The 12,634-nt window shown below is 36.7% G+C and overlaps 1 protein-coding gene across 1 annotated transcript in view; it reads left to right on the top strand.

Annotated features, from left to right (window-relative positions):
- Positions 1 to 11,479, top strand: part of LOC137918948 (kinesin-like protein unc-104) — a 122,973-nt gene extending 111,494 nt beyond the window's left edge. Inside the window, exons 29-39 of the mRNA XM_068761894.1 lie at positions 317 to 437; positions 869 to 971; positions 1,839 to 2,010; positions 2,391 to 2,503; positions 6,259 to 6,387; positions 7,237 to 7,387; positions 8,066 to 8,195; positions 8,518 to 8,704; positions 9,128 to 9,264; positions 9,847 to 9,948; positions 11,358 to 11,479. Of these exons, the coding sequence (XP_068617995.1) occupies positions 317 to 437; positions 869 to 971; positions 1,839 to 2,010; positions 2,391 to 2,503; positions 6,259 to 6,387; positions 7,237 to 7,387; positions 8,066 to 8,195; positions 8,518 to 8,704; positions 9,128 to 9,264; positions 9,847 to 9,948; positions 11,358 to 11,406 (1,394 nt within the window). The 3' untranslated portion in view covers positions 11,407 to 11,479. The remainder of the gene's footprint in view (positions 1 to 316; positions 438 to 868; positions 972 to 1,838; positions 2,011 to 2,390; positions 2,504 to 6,258; positions 6,388 to 7,236; positions 7,388 to 8,065; positions 8,196 to 8,517; positions 8,705 to 9,127; positions 9,265 to 9,846; positions 9,949 to 11,357) is intronic.
- The last annotated feature ends 1,155 nt before the right edge of the window (positions 11,480 to 12,634 follow it).

Here is a 12,634-nt window from a genome sequence, read left to right as displayed (position 1 = left end):
TACTACTTCGTGTGGATAAATACAACCTCTGTACTTAAACTGTAAAGAAAAACATCAAATAAACTTGTCCTTACATAAGTTAGTGATGAACACTTTTATTCTTTATTAATGAAAAAGATCGGCTATCATGATGTTTTATAATAAACTTTACGATATTTTTCCCTATATTCATTTTATTGTCATATTATATTTTTTTATTACCAAATTTTATACATCTTTTATTAACTTATGCATTAGTTTTAACATTTTCTGTAATATTTTTTGTGTTCACGATGTTGACAAGCCTTAAAATTAAGACACAATGAATTTTTCGTAGGTCGCATCCGAAACACACCTGAAGCCAACGAGGACACAACTGATGGAGACGAAGACGGCGCCCTCTCCCTTGGACTATTCCCTGGAGAACGCCCTACACTTGATGACCGCGCTGTCTTTAGGTATATTGTCATTTTGTGATAGTAAATTAATTACTTCGTTATATTTTCGTGCTGTTAGTGAAAAAAAAAATCATAAAATTTGTCCTCATTTTTGTAAATGATAGATATTGGATACCGTGTTCACTTATATTTGTTATGTGTTTTTTGTACTTCACATTATATATTTACATTGAATATTACGTATATCCAATGTAAATATATAATGTATTAAATTCTTAGCACAAAACTCGAGAACGTTTCTACCAATTCAGATATTTTTTTTGTTCAAATTTCTCTTAAATAACGATGAAGGTTTTTATAGAGAGAGTAATTCATTCTAAATACAGAGGATTTTTTTATAATTGAAATTCCAAAATTACTATATACGAATGATCTGAGCAGGTACTTTGTTCATTTTATTTTGACTATTATTAATTTGCCTTCCGTCTTAGATTCGAAGCGGCGTGGGACAGCAGTCTTCACGGCTCGCCCATGCTCAACAGGGTGAGCGCAAACGGTGAAGTCGTCTACATTACGCTCAGCGCCTATCTTGAGGTACGTTGGATGAGAAGTTCTATCAAAATTCAGCTGATAATTAGTAAAAATAATAAATGGCTGCATCAGGCAAAAATGTTGGATTTCTTTTACATATTTTTTTACATGCGATTATCTTTACGACAGTCATAAGCTTATCTTTCATCTATCTAATCATCATCTTTTCAGCCACTAGACGTCCATTGCTGGACATGGGCCTCACCCATAAATTTCCAATGGGACCATTTGGATGCGGCATTTATCCAGCGTCTTCCGAAAACCCTAACAAGGTCGTCTCAAAGGTGGACCTTGGTGGATGGACGTCTTACGCGTACACTTACCGGTCTGAAATTTACACTCCAGAACTTAAAGGCCCCAGCGGCTATATTTCGTTATGCGTGATATGTAGACCAATGTTGCAGCTATATTATTATATAATAAATAATTTTGCGAAAATTATGACATACAATGTTAATGATTTCTCGCCCGGAATATGTACTAAGAATAGTTACATACAGGACCAGATATTATTATAATAATAAGGCCAAATAGCTAAAAATGTTTTGTGCGCTATGTGGCCTGCACACTGCCACTTGTCTGCTGAGCTATGACGGTTACTTTCGTTCATCTACGGATGCACACATTTTTGATTCCTTCTAGAAGTTAATTTGACCCTCGTTTTGGGGTACATATTGTCGTTCAAAAACAAAAACCGACAGCGACATCAACTTGCCAATCTACTGATGTATCTCATCATCTTCATATCAGCCAATAGACGACCTAGGAATAAGTCTTTCCAAAAAGTCTCCACGCTGTCCGCATCCAGCTGATGATCTACTTCCGGCTGATGTGTTAAGAATATATTCCTTAAATTACCTGTATTTTCAGGTGGAGAACTGTGGCCGACCTGCAATCATCACCAAGGACCTGTCGGTGGTGGTGGTGGGTCGTGAAAGGTCAGGTCGTTCACTGCGCCGTGCACTGTTCGGTTCTCGAGCTGCTCGCGCCGACCACCTCACTGGTGTCTACGAACTCAGCCTGCACCGCGCCTTGGAGCCAGGTATAAACACGATTATAATTTATTACTCGTATATGTATTCCGAATGCCAAAATCTATAACAGCCAATATGAATTGCCAAATGTGTTGCTAAGCGTAAAAATATTTTTTTTTAAATTTTCATAAAGCGCAAGGAACATACATATAAAGAAACATGTCTGTAGCTATCAAATATTTGACGTCAATCAAGGCGTGTTAAGATTATCTGTGGTCAATCATATTACTGCGACAGAAAGTAATTTTTGGCAGCTAAAGTCCCTCAGCAGCCAATTAATTATAAACATATAACGAACTTGAACGAATACATTCAACGACATATTTTTTATTTAATTGCGCTCTTATGAGAATAAGTGGACAATTTAAACAAATATATGTTTGTACAGGTGTACAGCGAAGACAACGCCGCGTGCTCGACACTAGTGGCACTTATGTACGCGGAGAAGAGAACTTACACGGCTGGCGCCCACGTGGCGACTCCCTAATCTTTGATCATCAGGTACTGTTATAGTACGGTATATATACCGGGGCGTTACGGTGAAATGGAAGACCAGAGACCGGCCAGCGTTACGTTAACGAGATGGACAGATGATCTTATTAAGATCGTCTAAAGATGCTGGATGCAATTAGCTTATAGCCGATTCTATTGTAAATGCATGGGAGAGGCCTTTGTCCAGTAGGGGACGTTCTATGGCTGAAATGATGGTAATATAAAACGACAGAACATGATAAAATAAATATTTTACACTGTATTCCATTCTTCTCCTTCTTTTTAGCTGATAGATGACCAATGTGAGGCACAGACTTATCCTAAAGTTCGCTATGATGACAGGCCTTGCGCTGCCTTCATTCAGCGACTTCTCACGATCTTAACTATGAGCTTGGTCCATCTAGTGGGCGCCCGACCAATGCTGTGCCTACCACTGGGCAACTAACGCCCATGGGTTGCATGAGCGATGTGCCCATTGCCATTTCAGATTAGCAATTTATCGACTTATATTCATTTTATACACTAAATTACAATTTCACTTTTACATTTTCTTTTACATAAACATATATCCCTTGCATGATATTGGATGGATTTACATCGAAATATGATTTGATAAAATAATTAGACTGTCACACTTGAGAAAAAACACATTGATAGATGACTACTGTAGACAAACACACACACAGTCGAAAACTTCATGTATTTTATTTAAACAAAATTCGTCTTAAAATTTTGCAATGTAAATACTTTTATTGATTACCAGTTGTCTTATGTTATATTGATAAGATTTTTGCAGCTTATGTAACTGAATATGAATACGTGTAGATATTAGTAAAGAGCTGAAAATGCTTAGTGGTGCTATTAAATATAGTTTTGAAGGGATGTAATGCTAATACAATGTCATTGTACTACATTTTATAATTTTTCCTCGCCAGAAAAAGCGTATCGTGCGTAAGGTGATCTATGATTGGCCGCTGGACGTTATCGATAGAGCCCAGGTCCACAAATGTTTCCTTAGCTATTTAGTATGTGCAAACCCGCAATCATTCATCCAATGTGTTTATGTCATGTCCATACTAAATAGCTACCGAAAATTTATTTGTGTACTGGTACATTGTTTATTATTTCATTTTTATTTAAGCGCATCCTCATTCATGCATGGTCAGTCCAGTGAAGTTATTATAAAATAATTATTAATATGCAGCTTTTGATTATTATCTCATTATAGCAATCATATTGGTCGTTTGCATTTTTTAACATTGAGACTTCTTTTTTTTTTAAATACTTATAATCTGGATGGCTATCTATAAGATGGCTACGTAATTTAAAAAAAGTCTCTCTATGTCTACAAATGATACGCTTTATTACATTACCCGGCATTTAATATGGCACGTCGAAACAAGGACCCAGATATTCCCTGCGGAGTAGTAATTGTACAAGCTACAAGGTTAGTTTAAACTAGACTTTATGACGTCTATACACTTCTTTACTTGGTTGCAAATGTAGGCGCCATGGTATAACATATTTTTAGTAATATAGAGTCATTAAATTGATACAAATTTTTTAATTAGTTTAAAGCCACAAGATATTTTTAATTGTTAATTAATGTTTTGTAAACCTAAATCTTATTTCAACTAAAATAAGGAGGAATAATTGGACTGGCCATTAATTATTGCTTGATTAATACATAGTTTTAGTTACCATTGTTTATCTTATGTTTTATATAGCTTAGAGAGTGTTCATATAGCAGATGCGTGATTAAGAAGTATAAGAAATTTAATTCTCATATTGTTTGTCCTTTTCTTGTCATTTTATGTCTGGCGACATTTTAATTTTCGAAAGTTGCAAGTCTATAATTTTTACCAAACCCCACGCTCTTCCCAACTTTATTAAAGAAAAAAATCGAAGCCTTTTTTGTTGTTAAAAAACATCTGGTTAAAAAATATCAAAAAGTTTTGTTACCAATCTTTTTTAATATATTTAATGCCTTAACATAAAACCCTAGACAATAAATGTCATGAAACTATATTTGCACGGATATTCTGAATAAGGACACTCTTATTATTATTTTATTTATTACGATCATAATATAAAATAATTAAAGATATGGTGTTATATTAGGGGGACCGGAAAGTAATGTCGCTTTCTTAAGTTAAATTCTCACGACTACATTTTTAACAAGTTTTTATTTCTAATCAACAATAAATTCACCTTCGTTAACAACAACCTTTTGCCATCTAGTACACAAATTTACAATGCCTGAGCGGTAAAAATCATTCGGTTTATATTATATATTACATTACTTTCCGATCCCCCTAATACATATCAGAAGAAATTCATTGCTTAACATATTTATATTACTTGCTTATTAATGTTTTGTACGATCATTTTAATCATTTTCACTCTGACGTTAATTTGTCCAAAATAGATATTTACTGCTGTCTAATACTGTGTCGGTGTTACAACTTGGAAAAGAAAATCCGCAAACACTGATGTGTATTTCGCTACAAAATATAAGCAAGATATAATTTGGATATTATGTTTCCACCGAAACCGCTGCAACGAACCATAGAAAAGCGCGTTGAGTTGTTGGTCTGAGAAAATTAGCACATGCGCACAAGAGAATGATATTGTCGGACAGATCTTACGATATCGGTTTATAATATTTGAAAATTCAATTAAAACTACCTTTATATTAGTTACAGGCTTTTCACGTCAGACGTTTGTATCAAATCTTAAATAGGATAAGTAATTAATTAAATACAATGTTCATAAGATTTCATATGATTAATTATATGTAAAATTTTATAATAACTTAATTAAATATAACCTAAAAATGATTATATTTAACAAATGACTTGCCCCATCCCCCGCTTCTTCGCACTTATACCTAAGGCGCTGCACAGCGGTTTCGGTAGCACTATAAGATAATTGCAAGTTGTAACAGCTCTTTCACAATTAAAACTAATATGTAGTAATGATATAATGTTTATATAGATCATATATGTATGTGGGATCGTACAAGTAAAGGCTTGATGATTTCTTAACGAACTCTAATTTTATGAAGTAATTAAAACACATCATGTTTTTGCTGACAGCTCTTCACAGTGTTGCAATGTTTACAAATGTAAATAATTTCTACCTCGTAAAAATATTGAAAAAAAAAAACAAAAATAATAGTACAGACAAAAACTTAAGTCATTAAATAGGTATTCTCCCACATGTATCAATTGAATAGAACATTGCGCTTTGTGTTGTTAAAAATAAATATTGTTAGTTTCGGTGAAGGTTTATACAGGGCGATTAGTTACAGGTGTAAAAGGGTTAACGAGGTGAATGTGTGAGCTCATTTGCTGTCAATTAATGTATGGTACATCCTGTCCGAAAATAAATGATTTTAATAAAAAAGAACGTAAGGGTAAACATTCGGATTAGTACATAATGAAATTAATTATTGTTTACTACATGTCTCTGCAGACTTTTTATTACAAGGAGTTATTAGCATTCCTATAAAAAAATTAGTATAACTTTTCAAAGTGATCACTATATATAGAGTGATTAGATATAGATATGAAGTCTTTGAAAGTTTTCCTGACAATTGCTATACATTCACCTCCTTAGAGCTTTTACACTTTTAATTAATTGATATATATATATACTTTTATCGCATCGATCTTGGTGAAGGTGTAATTATTTGTTATAGTAATAACTAAGGTATATTTTTGAGTGTACTTGGTTGATTAAACTGAGATGTGTGAATACAGTGGGAGTTGGAGAAGATGACGCGCTTGGAGCAAGTCGGACGAACACGGCATTTCCTGGCGTTGCGCGAACGTCTCCGCCATGGACACGAAAACACCGTCGCCCCCAACGACTTCACCAAAACCGAGAAGGTACGTTTAGTGAAATTTTATTTTGTTCTGATTAACAACGTTCGAACATGATAGAATAGGAATTGTGAAACATCGACAGTGTAGCTGTTTATGTAAAGCCTGTACACTTTGTTTTTTGAGTATCGGGAGGTGGTCACTCGGTGGTCGTCTTTAGTACCTTTGTAGGGGCCGCCGGATCTCCTACGGAACTCGCAGTTGCTCTATACTGCATCAAGACACATCTCAGGAGGATGCTGTCCCTCTTTCGTCATCCTTGCTGTATCGCAGAAATACGAGACCACTTCGCGTTGCTGCCCTTCTTGGTTTCGCATTGAGTGGACGATACAGACCCCCATACTCAACGCCCGCGAATCCGATGCCCTTTTAATCGCCTAATACTTTAGCCATATTCTAGTGAACATGAGGTAAAGGGTTGAAGGCCGCCGCACTTACACGTACGCATGTATCGTTCGCTCCGAAATGTCAATTGTCATAAAGATTTAAATTGCGATTTAGCTTTAACTATTTGCAGAATAAACGTAAATTTTATCAACAAGCCTTCTTGCTCCGTACCCCTCTCTTCTGAGCAGCGTGTCCCGTTTTTAGAATGTTTCTCGTGCACTGTTACGCTATCTGTTCCGGTTCCTGGTGACAAACATTATTCTATAGGGTATTTTCGTTGAAATACTCCTTCCATGGGCCTTCTTTAAATATTAATAGTTACAATATTACAAGTTATTAATTTAATGATTAATCAATAAGTCGCTGCAACGCTAGTCAATTGATTGTCCAAGTCGTTGAAACATGTTTGATTTATATTATGCAGTTTCTTCTTAAATGTTAAAAATTAAATGTCGTGTTGTGTGGCAGGAGGTGTGCAATATGGCGGCGAAGGCGGCAGGCGAGTGCGCCCACGCGGGAGCAAATGCTGGCGCCCCGCGCGACGAGTCGCTGTACGAGCCGTGGGACATGTCAACACGCGAGCGCGAGCTCGCCACCAAGTACATCAAGCTTATACAAGGTACTATTTCATCACTCTTGAATTCATAGTTTGTAGAATCTGCGAGATCCACAGAGGAATTAAAATGAAGTTGAGTCTCGTACAAGACTAACTTTTTATTTATCGGGAAATATACTATATTTATATGTTAAGACAATGAAGAATATCAGAATGTATGGGAATTGGACCTGAAGCAAAACATATCTTACCTGAATTTGACTAGTAACAGTTTGTCCCGAATCATACGCAACGTCAATAAATAGAATATATGAATAAATTTAATTTTTTACACACAATGGTTTTGAGCACGGTTGTTGAAGTTGAAGAAGAAAGCTTTTGAATAGGTGGAAGAACGCTCAGGAATGTAAATACCCGCGGCGAGAATGAATGATAATCTCGTAGAAGCTGATTTATTTGATAACATTTTCATTTTAGATAAATTAATGTGTGTGTAATCAATTTAAGTTTTAGTTAATTAATGACCGTTAATCTCGCGAAAGAACTAGGTTACTATTGACATCATAATTTCAGCGGTAGGAGGAGGTCGACTGCTTGCTGGATATGGGTCTGCCCCAGAGATGCTATGAGAGATGTAAACGTGCAATCACATTATATAATATTAATGATAACTTATTTTATCAAGTTTTTATTCTATTGTAACCTCAGATCTTTACAAAACGAACCAATTATTTGTTTCAGGACGGATAGGGTCAAGCGGCAAAGAAGTAGAAACCGCCGTGTCGCCGTCCACTCCCGTCGACGAGGGTGTCTCCGCTGACATCTCCACGCCCAGCCTGTTGTCCTCTATACACAGCGCCAGCAGTTTCGAGTGAGTAGTTGTTTTAATAACATCGATTTTCTTGGCACCGCCTCACGGTGTTGGTCACTGAAGGTCTTAGAGACCTAGCCTCTTGCAAAAGAGCACCAAGCAACCTGCAGGCAGTATTCTGAAAGCAGTTTACTGGCGGCAAGATTCCATGTTCAGATATTGTTCTCGTGGCAGAGATCCAGGGGCAATATTCTAGAGACAATGAAACAATCTAAATGCATTGGCAGTACAATGCAGGGGCAGTATATTATACAGACGCATTGTTATGGAGACAGAATGTTCTAGAGACTGGTTTGAGTGGTTGTGTTGGTGCGTGTCGCAGGCTGTGCTCGCCCGAGCGCGCGCTGCTGGAGCGGCAGGTGGCGGCGTGGGGCGGCGCCGGGGCCGGTGGTGCGGGGGCGCTGTTCGTGCCCGACTGCGAGGAGGTGCGCGTGTCGGCTGCCGTCGCCCGCCGCGGCTACCTCAACGTGCTGCAGCACGGCACGCACGGCTGGAAGAAGCGCTGGCTGGTGAGACTACACACACTGCATAAAAAAAACTTTTTTATATATTATGATATCCGTAATACAGTGGCTAGAGCAATTCGTTCTCAAGCTCTATTTTCAATTAAAATATCTTCACATTATAATAGTTTTTTTTTACATGCTTTTTTATGAATTTCAAGTTATTACGAGGTATTATAGAAACATTACACTGGAGTGTATTTCAATACCGCACGCATTGAAATGAAACCCTTTTAGTCTTTATTTTCTAACAGCTCTATATAAATGTTCTAACAAATTCGAAATTGCCACGTTAAAATAAAATGTCTGATATTTACTTTATATTCTTTGTATTGGCATAAAGTTTCGTAGAGTCATGTGTATGGTATTTTTAATCTTGTGATTGTGACGTGATGGTGACGTGGTGATGATGTGGTGGTAATGGGACAGGTGGTGCGGCGGCCGTACGTGTTCATCTACCGCGACGAGCGCGACCCCATTGAGCGAGCGCTTATCAACCTGGCCAACGCGCACGTCGAGTACTCCGAGGACCAAGAGCAGATGGTCCGCATGCCCAACACCTTCAGGTACTACAATGTCACTAATATACAGACACGTTTAGGGTTCCTACAATACTTTGGTTCATGGTCATCATCAGTCCTCTATATTGCGGCTTAAATGATGACGACGCGGGCGGGACAAAGACGGAATGTTCTTTGAGAAGAGAACCTTCCAGAATCCATTTCAAATGTTAAAAAAAAACAATCATAATGATATATATATAAAAGAAATATGAAGAGTTTCTATATTATTCTTTTTAGTTACCGAAAAATGCCGTTTGTCTAATGGCATTTATTCGATTTTGAAATCGAGAGCACAACTCTTTCCGTGACTCGCTAAGGAACATTAGCTCGAAGAATTAAATCTATGATATTTTTATATAACATTGTGTAGATCTATTTTAGTTAAATTCAAAATTAGTTTTTTTTTTGGATTTACACCTATCGCCTTCGAGGTATACCTGGGGTTTGTCACTGTTTTTACTTTTTTCATTGAACTGGGTTTACGTAACTTCTATTTTTCGAGTTTACCTTCATGTACGTATCTTTTGAGTGTGACGTGTGATCACGTGTATTCCTTAAAAATAATTTTGATTTCTTTCTATCTAGTGTTGTGAGCAAGGAACGTGGATACTTGCTGCAGACCCTCGGTGACAAAGAGGTCCACGACTGGCTTTACGCCATCAACCCCCTGCTCGCTGGACAGATTAGGTGAGATACATTTCGCTACTCATCTCCATTACTTACAAATTTAATTGCAGAATTAAGTAATCGTCATTTAATAGCTTCATTATAATTAATAAACAGCATTACTAATATTCTAAATATATTGAAATTATTAACATTTCAATCAATGCATTAAATATTTGTAGTCCACCATTTTAGCTATCGAAAGCTTCAACACTTGAGTCATATTCATGTTGTTGAAATGAAAATAAAAAAGTCACTTTATAAACATGAATAAAAATAGTTATTTTGGTTGATTGAACTCTTCAATCCTTTTATGTAAATATAAAAAAACATTGTTACTGATATAAGATAATCCTGATGTTTCCCTATTCGTTGTAAAGTAGCAGTTTAAATGTTTTTATAATTAATTTTATTTTATTAAATCCTTCATTATGTTTATAACGTAATATTTAAAGATGTTTTCATGTTTTCTTATTAACATAGTTTTAGTTTAACTTTTTTGTCATTTATTGCTTCTCTTTTTCCCCTCTGTGTTTATGTTGTTCTACTGTATTCTCTACTTTGTTTTCGTAGCGGTTTGTTTTAGTAGAGTATTTAGATAAAAATATCCTTCGCTGGTGAAAGTACGAAATACTAGCTGTACGATGTTGTTCTACTGTATTCTCTACTTTGTTTTCGTAGCGGTTTGTTTTAGTAGAGTATTTAGATAAAAATATCCTTCGCTGGTGAAAGTACGAAATACTAGCTGTACGATTCTTACCCGAACTGGTGTTAAATATGACCGTTAAAATATAATTTTTTGAAGATTTATTAATGTAACTTATTAAAGTTATTCACCATCGTTACAGCCGTGGGACGTTTCATTGTTGGAAATGGGCTATAATTTTAGTGACCTCCGACAATATTCACAAGGTCATCTGTCCATTTTTTAAGCGAACTTCTTGCGCTGCATTTTTGTACATTGTTTTGCAAAGGAAGAAGTTTACAATATTTTATTAGATATCGGTAATCTTAAGTTTAAAGTCATTGATGTAGCTCGAAGAATTGCTCTTCTAAAGTGGCAGTGGGTGGGGCACATCGCCCGTGCAATCTGCGGCCATCGAGTCCCAAACCCACTAGGTGGGCTCATGACATAGTCAAGATCGCGGGAAGACGCCAGATGCGGGCATACCGATCATTAAGGCGATCTCTATTGGAAGCTCTTGTAATTGACGTTTATAGCTAACGTTTATCGGCTGTAATGACGACAATGGTGAATCGAAAGCTTTATTTCACGAAAGTACAATTAACATTACCTTTGACTCTTCATTGAGCGACCGTCGTGTAAGAACAGTACGTAGCCGTGGCTTTCACCAGCGAAGGGTTTTAATGTGATAACAAATCGCGAGGAAGCAAAGTGAATATACACGCGTAAAGGTGTGCGGGCACAGGTCGCGGTCGGCACGGCGCGGCGACAAGGCGGGCTCGGCGCTCGCATGAGAACTCATCATGGACTCTATCCTCGTTTATTAAGCGCGTCGCGATACGCGAACGCACCGCTAACAGACATTGAAACCGCTCGCAAAAACAAATGCTCACACCGCTCCATACACTCGCCTCGGACTACACCAGAGGTTACCAAAATACACCAGGAGTTCCTAGATTACACCAGTGGTTCCCAGACTACATAAAAGGTCACCAAACTACACCAGGTGTTCCCAGGCTGCACCAGAGGTTTCCAGACTAAACCAGGGGTTCACAGACTCTCATAGTTCTCATAGACCCCTCATAATTTATCTAGTTCCGATGGACGCCCTCAGCTACATTTCTACCATATTCCTTTATACTGAATATGGATATTTATTGACTAAAGTTTATCCTTGTATTCGTATTTATATTAGTGAAGAATCAAACAAGTTCGTGTAAGATTACAACGGATACAAAGCTCATACTTCGTCCCTTTGTATGCCTCGACTCGAACCTAGTAAGGAATAGGCGAGTTTTAACAAGTAACAATCGTTGCTCTTCTTAAAATATTATTTGGCAACATTGATGGATTGAAGCAGATAAATTTTTGTGGATCTGAATTTACGAATTGTGTACCAAAATTTTTTTGTAACACCAACGTGAACATCGAGAATTTTGTGGTCCTCTAGGGAGTCCTGGGTCACTTTGGGAACTTTTAGACTACGCAAATCTAAACCATTAATATGGTTTTATATCTAATCGATAGCTTAAGAATTTCGTAAAAATATAACCAAATTTTTTGAAGTAGACTTATTCGTAAAGGTAATGTGTATTATTACCATTGTTGAAATTAATGTTTATTGGCTTTTATAACAATGAAATATTAGCTCGTTTTTGCCCCAAATTTGTTTTAGTCTTATCAAACGCTTTCAGCTCGACATGTTTGGTTCAGCTAAGTACAAGTCCGATGTACGACTTGATTTTTGTAATAACTAGTGCCAAACATGCCGTCCTCTGGGTGTATATATATTTTATTTTTTCTTGAATTCTCGTATTGTTGTCGTAAAGAATTGCTGTGCCAGATCTTGCCGATAAATATTATAATTTTAAAAATTCATAAACAGCTAGTAAATATGACTGTATTCGGAGACGGTGTTGAGCATATAGAATGGGCATAATGTACGTGACTGGTTTGGTGGAAACATAGGGTTTTCTACATTTTGAGATCAATAGAAATGCCATTAATATTTTAATTTATTTT

This window comes from Battus philenor, unplaced genomic scaffold, assembly GCF_028537555.1.
Source record: "Battus philenor isolate CCGP_79_NKW_IND1 unplaced genomic scaffold, ilBatPhil1.0.hap1 SCAF_15, whole genome shotgun sequence".
In the NCBI taxonomy this organism is placed as follows: domain Eukaryota; kingdom Metazoa; phylum Arthropoda; class Insecta; order Lepidoptera; family Papilionidae; genus Battus; species Battus philenor.
This window is presented reverse-complemented; position numbering and strand designations above follow the sequence as displayed.